This window comes from Chinchilla lanigera, unplaced genomic scaffold (genome assembly GCF_000276665.1).
Source record: "Chinchilla lanigera isolate Chin_1 unplaced genomic scaffold, ChiLan1.0 scaffold00011, whole genome shotgun sequence".
In the NCBI taxonomy this organism is placed as follows: domain Eukaryota; kingdom Metazoa; phylum Chordata; class Mammalia; order Rodentia; family Chinchillidae; genus Chinchilla; species Chinchilla lanigera.
In genome coordinates, this window is record NW_004955412.1 from 22,035,413 (window position 1) to 22,045,857 (window position 10,445).

At 35.5% G+C, this 10,445-nt stretch overlaps 1 protein-coding gene across 2 annotated transcripts in view; it reads left to right on the forward strand.

Annotated features, from left to right (window-relative positions):
- Tbcel (tubulin folding cofactor E-like) overlaps positions 1–8,936 on the forward strand; it is a 74,828-nt gene extending 65,892 nt beyond the window's left edge. For both annotated transcript variants that reach the window (XM_005378356.2, XM_005378357.2), the window contains exon 8: positions 5,881–8,936. In XM_005378356.2, coding sequence (XP_005378413.1) covers positions 5,881–6,199 — 319 coding nt within the window. In that variant the 3' untranslated portion in view covers positions 6,200–8,936. The remainder of the gene's footprint in view (positions 1–5,880) is intronic.
- The last annotated feature ends 1,509 nt before the right edge of the window (positions 8,937–10,445 follow it).

Here is a 10,445-nt window from a genome sequence, read left to right on the forward strand (position 1 = left end):
GTGGCACATGGCAGAGGGCTATAGCTCATGGCGACAGCACACAGCAAAAGCAACAAGCACACACACACAAGGGAGGAAATGGCCAGAAGCACCCTCTTTCTCTCCCTTACATATGCAAACTATCCACCCCAGGGCGGATGGAGCTCTCACACCCATAATCAGTCAAACTGTAAAAGCCTGCCCCATGGCCACATGAGGCTTTGGGGGGACACCCAGACACAAACCATAACAACCTCTTAAAACTATAGGTTTGGGAAGACATTGACCTGATGCTAAAATAGCCCAGGTACTATAAATTATGCGTTTATAGTTCAGTTCGGATGGACTTTTGACTAATGTATGAAATATACAAGCTGGAAGACTAGGAAGACATTGATTTCTGAGATGTAGTAGACATGTTGTAAAATCAAGATTTCTTGTATTTACTGATTTTTCCTGCTGACAAATTACAGAGTAAGAAGTTTGGGGATAAGAAGCTTATTTTAAAATCTTGGTTTTTTTGTGTAACTTTTCATGGAACATATCCAGTATGTATAGTGTTATTATTCTTTATTTCTATTTAATAGTGGGTACTTCTTTTATATTTAATAGTGGGTACTTCTTTTATAGCCTGCATCCAGAATCTAACTTGTATACAAAATCTGCTTGCCTTACCTCCAAATGAATAAATAAATGTGGATTTTAAAGGTTTAAACAAATAGAAAGGGGCAGAAATGATAATGGTGATGGCCCTAAATAAAGTTGGAAACTTGTGAAGGAAGCAGAACACAGAATACCTTTTTATATTCAGTGTATTTTTAATCACTGTTGTAACAAATCACTGTAAATATAGTAGCTTAAAACAATACCTACTTACTCTGTTCACAGTTCCCGTGGGTCATGAGTCTGGGCATGTTGTGGCTTAGCTGGGTTCTCTGATTAGGTTCTCACAAGGCTGAGGTCAAGGTGTCAGTGAGGCCGTTTTCCTTACTGGCAACTCTGGGGAAGAATCACCTGAAGGCTAATTCAAGGTGACAACAGAGCTGTGTTCCTTCTTATATTTTCCATGGGGCCTCCTCCGTTTTCAAGCCAGTAATGATGTGTCAGATCCTTCTCATTCTACCAGGGGGAAAAAATCTCTGGTTTTCCCTTTTGCTTCTAGCTAGAGAGACATCTCTGATTTCAGATTCAGCACACCCAGACATGGGGGCTGAAATTCTGCCTACCACAATCATATAAAAAAAGTTAGCTTTTATTTTTATGATTATTATGTATTTTAAGAAGAGGAGTGAGTTGATAATAATAATATGTTTTATAATAATTACTTTGGCAATAGAATAGAAAAGGATTGTCTTGAGGCTACCCTGAAGTCATTAGCTATTTTAGGGAGAATGAGATTTCACACAGTAAATAAAGTTCTTACAAAATCTTTGGAAGACCTAGAGGAGCTTATTTAGGCTGCCTCCCTAGAATTGCCTCAAGAATAGGTAATACCACATACATAACTGGCCCGCCAAGATACTGCTACCTCTACCAGAATCAGGCAAAGGAAAGAACATAGGGTGCTGTCCTTGGTACTGACCACATCACCTTAATTGTCTTCTGGAGGTCAATGGCTGCTGCTGGGGCTTTTGACTCCAAGAAGAAGACTGCTTGCACTTAACTCTGGCAGTTAGGAAGCCTGCCCTCAAACTGTTCCATACCATGTCTGCTAAGCTCACTACCTCTTTCAGAACCTAGAGCTGAATGGGATTTGTACACACTAAATTTTATCTGCAATGTAGTGTAGAACAATAGCTTTCAGGGCTTTCCAGTATTTCCAGCATAGGAAGCCCTACTGGGAGAGGTTGGAACAGATACTAAGAAAATTCATCTAGCTTACGCATCCATAGAAAACAATAGCAATCCTTATTATAATAATAATGACTTACATTTATAAGACAACTAGACAAGAGAGATGTGGATAGATTATTTAGATGGAGAATTATTTAGATAGAGAAAGAAGAATTGGAATGACCATCTAGTTTCTGAGTAGTATAATTAGGTAGAGTTTAGTAATATTTACTAAAAGATTGGGAGAAATCACTGGAAGTGGCATGAATTGTTTCTGAGCATATCAATTTTGAGAAAACTCTAGAATGTCACAGTGTTCCAATTTATAGGTCATTTAATTTGTAGATTTACCTGTTCATTATAGCAACTGTGCAACTTTCTGTGTGTGGGTCATAATTTTATGTACAAACATGCCAGTGATTGAGATTGATACAGTTGGCTATAGTGTCAAGTATAAGTGAGTCTAAGAATTACTGTTGTTATAAAGTTTAGTTTGATATTTAGATTCAAGCCCTTTTACTAGGCCTTTAATATCATTATTAAATAATTTTGTTTTTGTTTTCCCCTAACCGGACTCATGGACATTCTGTTCCTTAAATTCTTTTTTGTTTCAGAATATCTGTTTGTTAAATTTATTCCTGAACAAAGTTAAACTAAATATATTCTTGGGTTATCCTTTCTAATTTATTTATTTTGTCATTAATGATGCTGTTTTGCTCTTCAGTGTGTTTCATTAGCTCTGCACTCTCACTTTTCATTTGATGCTACAGCTTATCATTTGTCTTTGTGCTCTTGCTTTTCTGTATTCATGCAGTTAATAATTTCTACAATTTAAGAATGTATGGATTTTTTCTCCTCTCATCTGTCTGTTCTTTTAGATTGAGTTCTGCCTCTGCTTTCAACTTATTTATGTGTTCCTCTATCTTCTTTTTGCTGTGCTATGTGCTTAGCTGTTACTTTGTGTCTTACTTTCTTATTTATGCCTAATCGTGGGCACTTCTCTACAATTGGCCCTTAAATACATGAAAAAATGTTCAGCATCACTGGCCATCAGAGAAATGCAAATTAAAACTACGTTGGGATACCATTAGCCCTAGAAAGAATGATTATCATAAAAGAATTTAATAATAACAAATGCTGAGAAGGATGTGCAGACAGAGGAACTCTTCTGCATTGTTGTTGGGAATGTAAACTAGTACAGCCACTTGGAAATCAATGTGGAGATTCCTCACAAAGCTAAAAATAGAAATTCCATTGATACAGTTATCCCCCTTTTAAGTATAATCCCCAAAGAATTAAAATCATTATATTACAAGGATACATGCACACCCATGTTTATAACGGCACAATTTTTAATAGCACAATTTAGTAGATCTTGGAAACAGCATATATGTTGGATATACTTGTGAATGTGTAAGGAAAATATAGTATTTGTACATAATGGGGGTACTACTGTGCCATAAAACTTGAGGCATTCATAGGTAAATGGATGCAACTTGACAACATAATGTTAAGTGAAATTAGTCAAATACACTAGCTTAAATATCGTGATTTCTTGTATAAGAAACTCAAAAAATATATCTACAGATAAAAAGCAAAATGGAAGGTACATAAATATGGAAGTGGGGGGAAGTTCAAATAATTGCACCAAATTACCCATTCAATTGTTTAAAAAAAATTTTAGTATACATGGTAATTTGATTTATTTATACTAGTTTGTCTTTCCTCATTGAAAAAGTTTTGTGCTATTACCTCTTCTTTGTAAGAGGGAGTCTTTTTTTGTCTGTGTATTGTACTGTAACTACTTTTAAGATTGTGATACACAGTGTGTTAACTGTTTTTACTGTATTTCATTATATTTTATTTTTATGAAATTTTTTAAGAAGTGGGCACTTCTACCCAGACTGTCCCTTTGCTAAAACATAATATGAGTTAATGCTCCTTGAGCCTTTCCCATTCTTATTTTGTCCCTCCCACAATAGTACTCTTCTGGAGTACTATTGGTCTGTCTGCTTTTCTATAGTTTAAAGGGAGAACATCTCTGGAGTTAGCATTCAACTGATATTTGACCATGTGGAGTCTGTTGTCTTTTATGAGATTTTTAAAAAACCGTCTTTATCTACTTTCACTTATTTGAAAGCATATGCTAGGAGATGGGGTGGGAAAAAATATTTTTAAACTGTGAATCATTTCATCTTTTTAGTTTGGAGCCTTAGATCATTTCAAGTCATGGTAGTTTCATTTTTAACTGTTTGGGCTTTTTGTCTTGCTTTGTTTTGATTTGTTTACCTTTGCTAAAATTTTGACACGTGACAGTGGGATATAGAAGTGGGATATAGAAGCTTCTCTTCCTCAAGGTCTTTCTGCAACCTGGTTTTTCCATAATCTGGGTGACTCTTTAGCTTCTTGGTCCACTTTTCTTTAAATAAGGAAGCTGTAGTCAGTGTGCTCAAAATTTTGTCTCTTTGCTTTCGTTCTCCATTGTGGTTTGTGGCAATGGGGTGCAGATCTTTGATTAACTGTATCAAATAGTATAGAGCTTTCAGTTCCTTTTAAAAGGTTGTGACATTAAGGTTATTTCTTTTGTTACTGCTGGTGATTTCTTACTCCCTTTTAAAAATACTGTTTTTGATTTAAGTTCTGGGAGCAGATTTTGTACTCCATTTGATCATACCAATCAATACCTTTCCTCCAAAGTCCCACCTAAGTAGATTTCAATATTATATTTTCTAAGGGGTATGTTTACTTAAAATATTGTAAGCTCCAGAGCAGTAGAGATATAGGTTAATAATTTATTTGTATATGAACTTATAATTTATATTAGTAAATTTATGTTTGCTAATCTTGTTTTGTTTAACATTTAAGACTATCTTATAAAGTAGGAAGGGCAAGACTTACCCTAATTTTACTAATGAGGAAATAGATTCAAAAGGATTGAGTGAGTTGCCAAGTCACATAGCTAATTATACGATGGAGTCAAGACTCTGAAGTCAGAGCCAGTGCTATTTTTACCATAACCTGTTTCTCCATTTAAAGGAATTAATTACCTCCATCTCTAAGCACAGATGTCTTACCATGTCATTAACGTTCTTACAAACCTTGTTATGACACTGATTGTACTAAGTAAAAGCCAAAAGTGGAGTGGGAGAGTTTTGAGAATAATAAGTCTTATGTGACTGTGATATTCTGATCCTTAATTAACCTCAGTGTTTCTTAGTTATAATAAAACTGATATTAAATCTTTTCATTATTTTTCCCTCTCTGGTATGTAGGAAACTGCACAAAATTCAATAAAATCAGACCTATGTCCTCCTAGGCTTGAAGTGGATACAAGATTTTCCACATGGGAAATGACCTTGTGGGCCCTGTTGTCATGTCTATAATTCACTTGCCTGTTGGTGTGCTTTGTTTTATTCCCTGCTTTAGTGAAAGAACATGCATTCTCTTTTTTCAGTTTTTTTTTTCCCCCTAAGAATGTATTCTTGACTCATCCATAAATTCCTTATATTAAAACCTGAGACTGGACTGGAACATTCAGACCAGGATTCACTGAAAGAATTGTTAATAGTTAACATACATGTTTTCATCTACAAGTTATGGTTTCTCAGGCCTCAGACACCACTGCTCTCCGTCCATCTTTATTACTAAAGAACATGTGCTTAGATACCTGCCTTCCCAGTGACACCCAGGAAAGCTAGTTCCGTGGAGAGATTGAACTTATTCTCTTATCTTGGTAGCATTTGCTTTTCGAGGTTATTTCTTTCTAAGCTTATTCTTAATGTAACATGGGTGTTGACTGTCTTCAGGAGAAACACTTCCTCTGTCCTCAAGGATGTGGTTTTAGTGAGGCCTCAACAGGGCAACTGTATCAGGTCAAAGAAACCACAGTAGTTATCTAATAGCTAGGTATATATATGTACAGACAGAGGGATGCAGAAATAGAGGTATAATATTAGTAAAAGATATTAGAAAGCTGAGAGTAACAGTACAGTTTATCTGTAGTTCAGAAGAGGTCCATGGATCATGAGCTAATAGTTTAAACTTACACTGTTGTTTTTATCCTTCTAGGTATCACGAACTGATCACAAAATATGGGAGATTGGAGCCTTTGGCAGAAGTGGACCTAAGACCCCAGAGCAGTGTAAAAGTAGAAGTCCACTTTAATGATCAAGTGGAAGAAATGAGCATTCGTCTGGACCAAACAGTTGCAGAACTAAAGAAACAGTTGAAGACACTGGTGCAGCTATCCACAAGCAACATGCGTCTCTACTATTTTGACCAGGAAGCACCTTTTGGCCCAGAAGAAATGAAGTACAGTTCTCGGGCATTGCATTCCTTTGGCATTAGGGATGGAGATAAAATTTATGTGGAATCAAAAACAAAATAACCTCTACCAGCCTTGTAAAAACACATATAGGAACTCTTGCAGGGCATTTGTTTCCAGTGTGGTTTTCTTTAGGAGGGGGAAGGCTGTTTTTTTGTTTTGTTTTGTTTTGTTTTGTTTACCTTTGGGAGGGATTTTGTATATTTTTTCCCTAGAATGGGTAGGGGGCTGTTTTTGGTATTTTCTATTACATATTTCTTCAGCTCAGCCAGCAGAATTGGCCACATCTACAGTCCATGTGCCCTCTCGCATAAAGATGACAAAGAAATCACCAACTTCTTACTGTGTTCCCTGGGCTTTGTCTACCACTTGGTTTTGCTTGTGAAGAGTGCATGAAAAGCATAGCCCCTCTGAGGGTGTCTTACAGTATTTACATCAGGAGACAAGGCATCTTCACAGGAAGGACTAGCACTTCTCTCAGTTTTTCCTGTCTGCCTTCCTCTCCCTCCTTTCCTCAGTTGTTTTCAGTTTTTCTCTTTGACTTGTGTCAGTACATAGCTAATAATTTTATCGCGATCATAATTAACTTACCTCTCAACTTCTTCGTTTCTCCCTTTTGAAATAATTTTGAGTGTTTTAAGCATTTTGCAACCTGATTCTGATCTCAGGTATTCAGTAAAATCCTATAACTCTGCTAGGGTCTTAAAGAATAGATGGAAGTTAAAACTCCAGGAAAACTTACTATTATTCTGGACGTATTGGTGGAGCAATCTGATCTCTTTATATGCTACTCTCTCACTTTTAATGTCCCTTATAGAGTATATAAGTCATTACTTCCATAAAATGGAATATGTCAGATTACAGAGTTATTTTATTTTTGCTTATTGAATGTATTTCCTCTTTCTTTTTCATTAATTTAACCTGTTGAGAATAGAGACCCGATTTTATGAAGAAGCCAGTAGAGTACTGGATATGCATGGCAGGAGAGCAGAGAATCAGCTAATCGATGATCTGTGCTGTGTGTGTTGAGGAATGGAGTAGGGGATGTAGGTGAATGGGCTTCATGATTTGCCTGTCACTCACTTGAAGCCCTTGTTTTTGCACTTTGCATTAGAGGTGGGAAATTTTAATCAATGGGAGTTTTGCTTCCCATTTTGTGGGGTTTTGTGATGTAATAATTGAACAGTTCTTGTTTTACATTTCAATTTAATTGCCTCCATAGAAGAATAATTCTGCTTAATCTATAAATGTCAAAACTTCCAAATTGCACCCAAGTCATATTATTTGCAGAAGCATATTTAAAGCACTTTTCCTTTGAAAGCCAGTCCTTTACTTGCCCTCTTTTTGTTTGTTCTTTGTTCCTTTTTAAATCAGATGTAATCCCATCCTTTAGTGTATATCTTTCTTGAGTCCACCATGTTTATAGGTGGGAGACTTGAGAAATACTTAACTAGGGAGATAGGTAAAAGGTAGGTGAGTAAAGTATTTTTCAGATAATACAATTATTATCTAGTTGGATTTGATCTTCCGACCTTTGTTAATGATTCCACCCCTCCTATGAATTTAATTTCTTAGGGAGTTTTTAGATGATGATTGTCAATTCTTCATGTATTGGGGAGTTGTGTTTATTATTTCTACTTTTTCAATTTTCCTATGCCATGTGGCAGGTGTTTATTCTCTTAATGCACTTCAGGTTCAGTATCTATAAAGCCTTTGACTCAGTCCTTCTGAGGCAAATCTACGTTCACTGTAACATTAAAGATGGAAACCAAAGGGTTTGAGAAAGATGAATGGAGCCTATTCTCCTTCTGCTGCAGACTTTTATCTTTCAAAATCACAAAAATGAGCAATGGAGATCCAGGCTGAGTATAGATAAGAACAGTTATTTTGCATTCACATTTTCCTGACCGATTTTTGGAAATAGGAAAAAAGTGTGGCAAGTGTCATGAAGATTAAAACTGGGTGCTTTGTATATGTGCGAATGAGTACAGATGACTTTGAGAGAGAAACAATGTAATTGAACCCACTGGTTTTGTCAGCCTGGGAAACAGATGCACTCTTATTTTTTGAAGTTGTACGACCACTGATTGTCACACAGCAGAAGGCAGAGTGAACACTTATGCTTTAATCATAAGTGGAATGGTCACAATAAGATATTTTATATATGACAAAGTTTTATGAAATGCTTTTTTACTATTAGAGACCTGTTTCTTCTGTTGTTACAGAACCCAGTGTTTATCAGCAGCAGGCATAATTCTTTTACTATACAGTTGCATGTAGAGGGAACTTCCCATTTAATTCAGCCACTGTGGGTATTTTTAGGGCATTGTAATTGATGGTTTTAAAATTGCTGAATAATTTTTGATTAATAAAAAGTCTAATACAATTGCTGGTCTTTCAGAATTACAGAAGTAAAGGAGAAAAGCTATTTGAGCATGTGTACTTACAGGTTCATTTGGGTGGCTGAGTAAAGCTGCTGCTTTTGAAATAAAATTGGTGCTGTGTAGACACTTGTAACCAAAATTATTTTTATAACAGGCCTGAAAAGAGGGAAGAAACCATGCACCTTTGAGTCTCCAAGTTATGCATAATGGATTTGCTGTAGTTTATCTGTATTTTAACATTGACTTCATCCAGATCCAGTAGGAGCACATTACTGACATTTATGAGGCAAAATGCACCTGTAGCCAGTATTATAGATATGATGCTTCAGGCATATTGCATTGAACATACCTTTTCTAAAGCAGAAATTCTTCTCAGTTAGGAAAAAAAGAATAATAAAAGAAAGCTGCATCAAAAACCAAGGAATTATTTCTACGCGTGGATCCATAGCTGCTGAAGCCACAGAAATCAGTTTTTTAATTTGAATTGTTGAACTATCCCAGATTTCTTTCTTTAAAAAGTCCAGAGTTGTATGTCTTTATTGTTAAAAGTTTTTGTTGTTTCTGAAACTTGTTGCCACCATTGCCATAGATACATAATAAGAAAGCAGGAACTGTAAGCCCCTTGTTTTTTAAGACCTTTTGGTGAAAACTAAGCCCAAAATACAAGCTCAGTTCTGTGTGACAGGAGTGAATACTAGGATGCGCTTTCTTAAAACATGTTTACTTTTTGTTTTACTGTTTTTAAAAAGTCAACATTTTCAGCTATGTGGCTAAACCAGCAGTGTTAGGAGCAGAGGACATTCATTGTACAAGAGAACTGATCAGCTCTCGAGACATACTGCTCGTAGCTTTTACTAATGCACGTGTGAGCGTGACTTGCTGTATGGGAAATGCTGGGCTCCAGGCCATGTAAAACCTGAATTCAGAATTCTAGGCTATTCTAAGCAGTGTCATTTCTGTTTACAAGTTTGATTATTTCCTCATTTCATGTTAGGTTGAAAATATGAGCAAACTGCTTCCAAGAACATCCAGAAGCTATCTGTGTTACCGGATGTGTTGTGAACCCTGCTGTTTTTCATAGGTGCTTCCTTGAAATGTATGTCCATTATAGTGATGGAGAGGGACTGGACTCTCTCAGGCTCTTTACTTGCCAGTTGTCTCCTGCATTAATGGAAATATATATTTTTTTTAGAATATAATTTAAACATGAAGGTCTATTCTTTGCACTTTTTATTAATATATATATAGAGGGAGAGATAGTTAATCTTTAAAAAATTAAAAATCCAAGTCCATTTTCTCTTTGTGTTCTGATTTTTTTTTCTGGAGTGTTGTGTTTAAGGTACATGTTTATTTTTATATAGCTCAAAATGGACATTGGTTCTGTGGTTGAGTTCATTAGAAGATTGACTTAAACCAATAAGAGTCTGACCATTTTTTAAATAACTGGAACTTTGCTAAAGATGAAAAATCACAAAGATTCATGAGAAATGTGCAATTGCTTTTCTATTAGCAAAATGTTATATTTCTAACATGATTTCTATATTTTTTTATCCTTTGGGGACAAAGCCTCTTTTGAGATATTTGGTACCACCTTTTTTAGTAAAATTGAAAATCTCATTTTGGGGAAATTAAAAATTTGCCAGTTTTTATTTCAGCAGTTGCTTTTTCCCTTTAAAAAATAATTTTCTATTAAGTATGAGTTTTGAACACTTGAATCCTACCTGCTTATCGATAATTTCTTGGTAAGCTTATATGAAGAATTGTGATCTAAAGACTGTACTTTGCTCCTGTGTTTAAAGGACATAGCGTGAACTTCTCTTAAAAGAGGATGCTTCAGAAGTGCAAAGGTATCTAATCTGGTAAATTTAAGATTATTTCTGCCTACTACTCAGATTTGAAAGAATTGTAATTTTAACTTGTGTTAA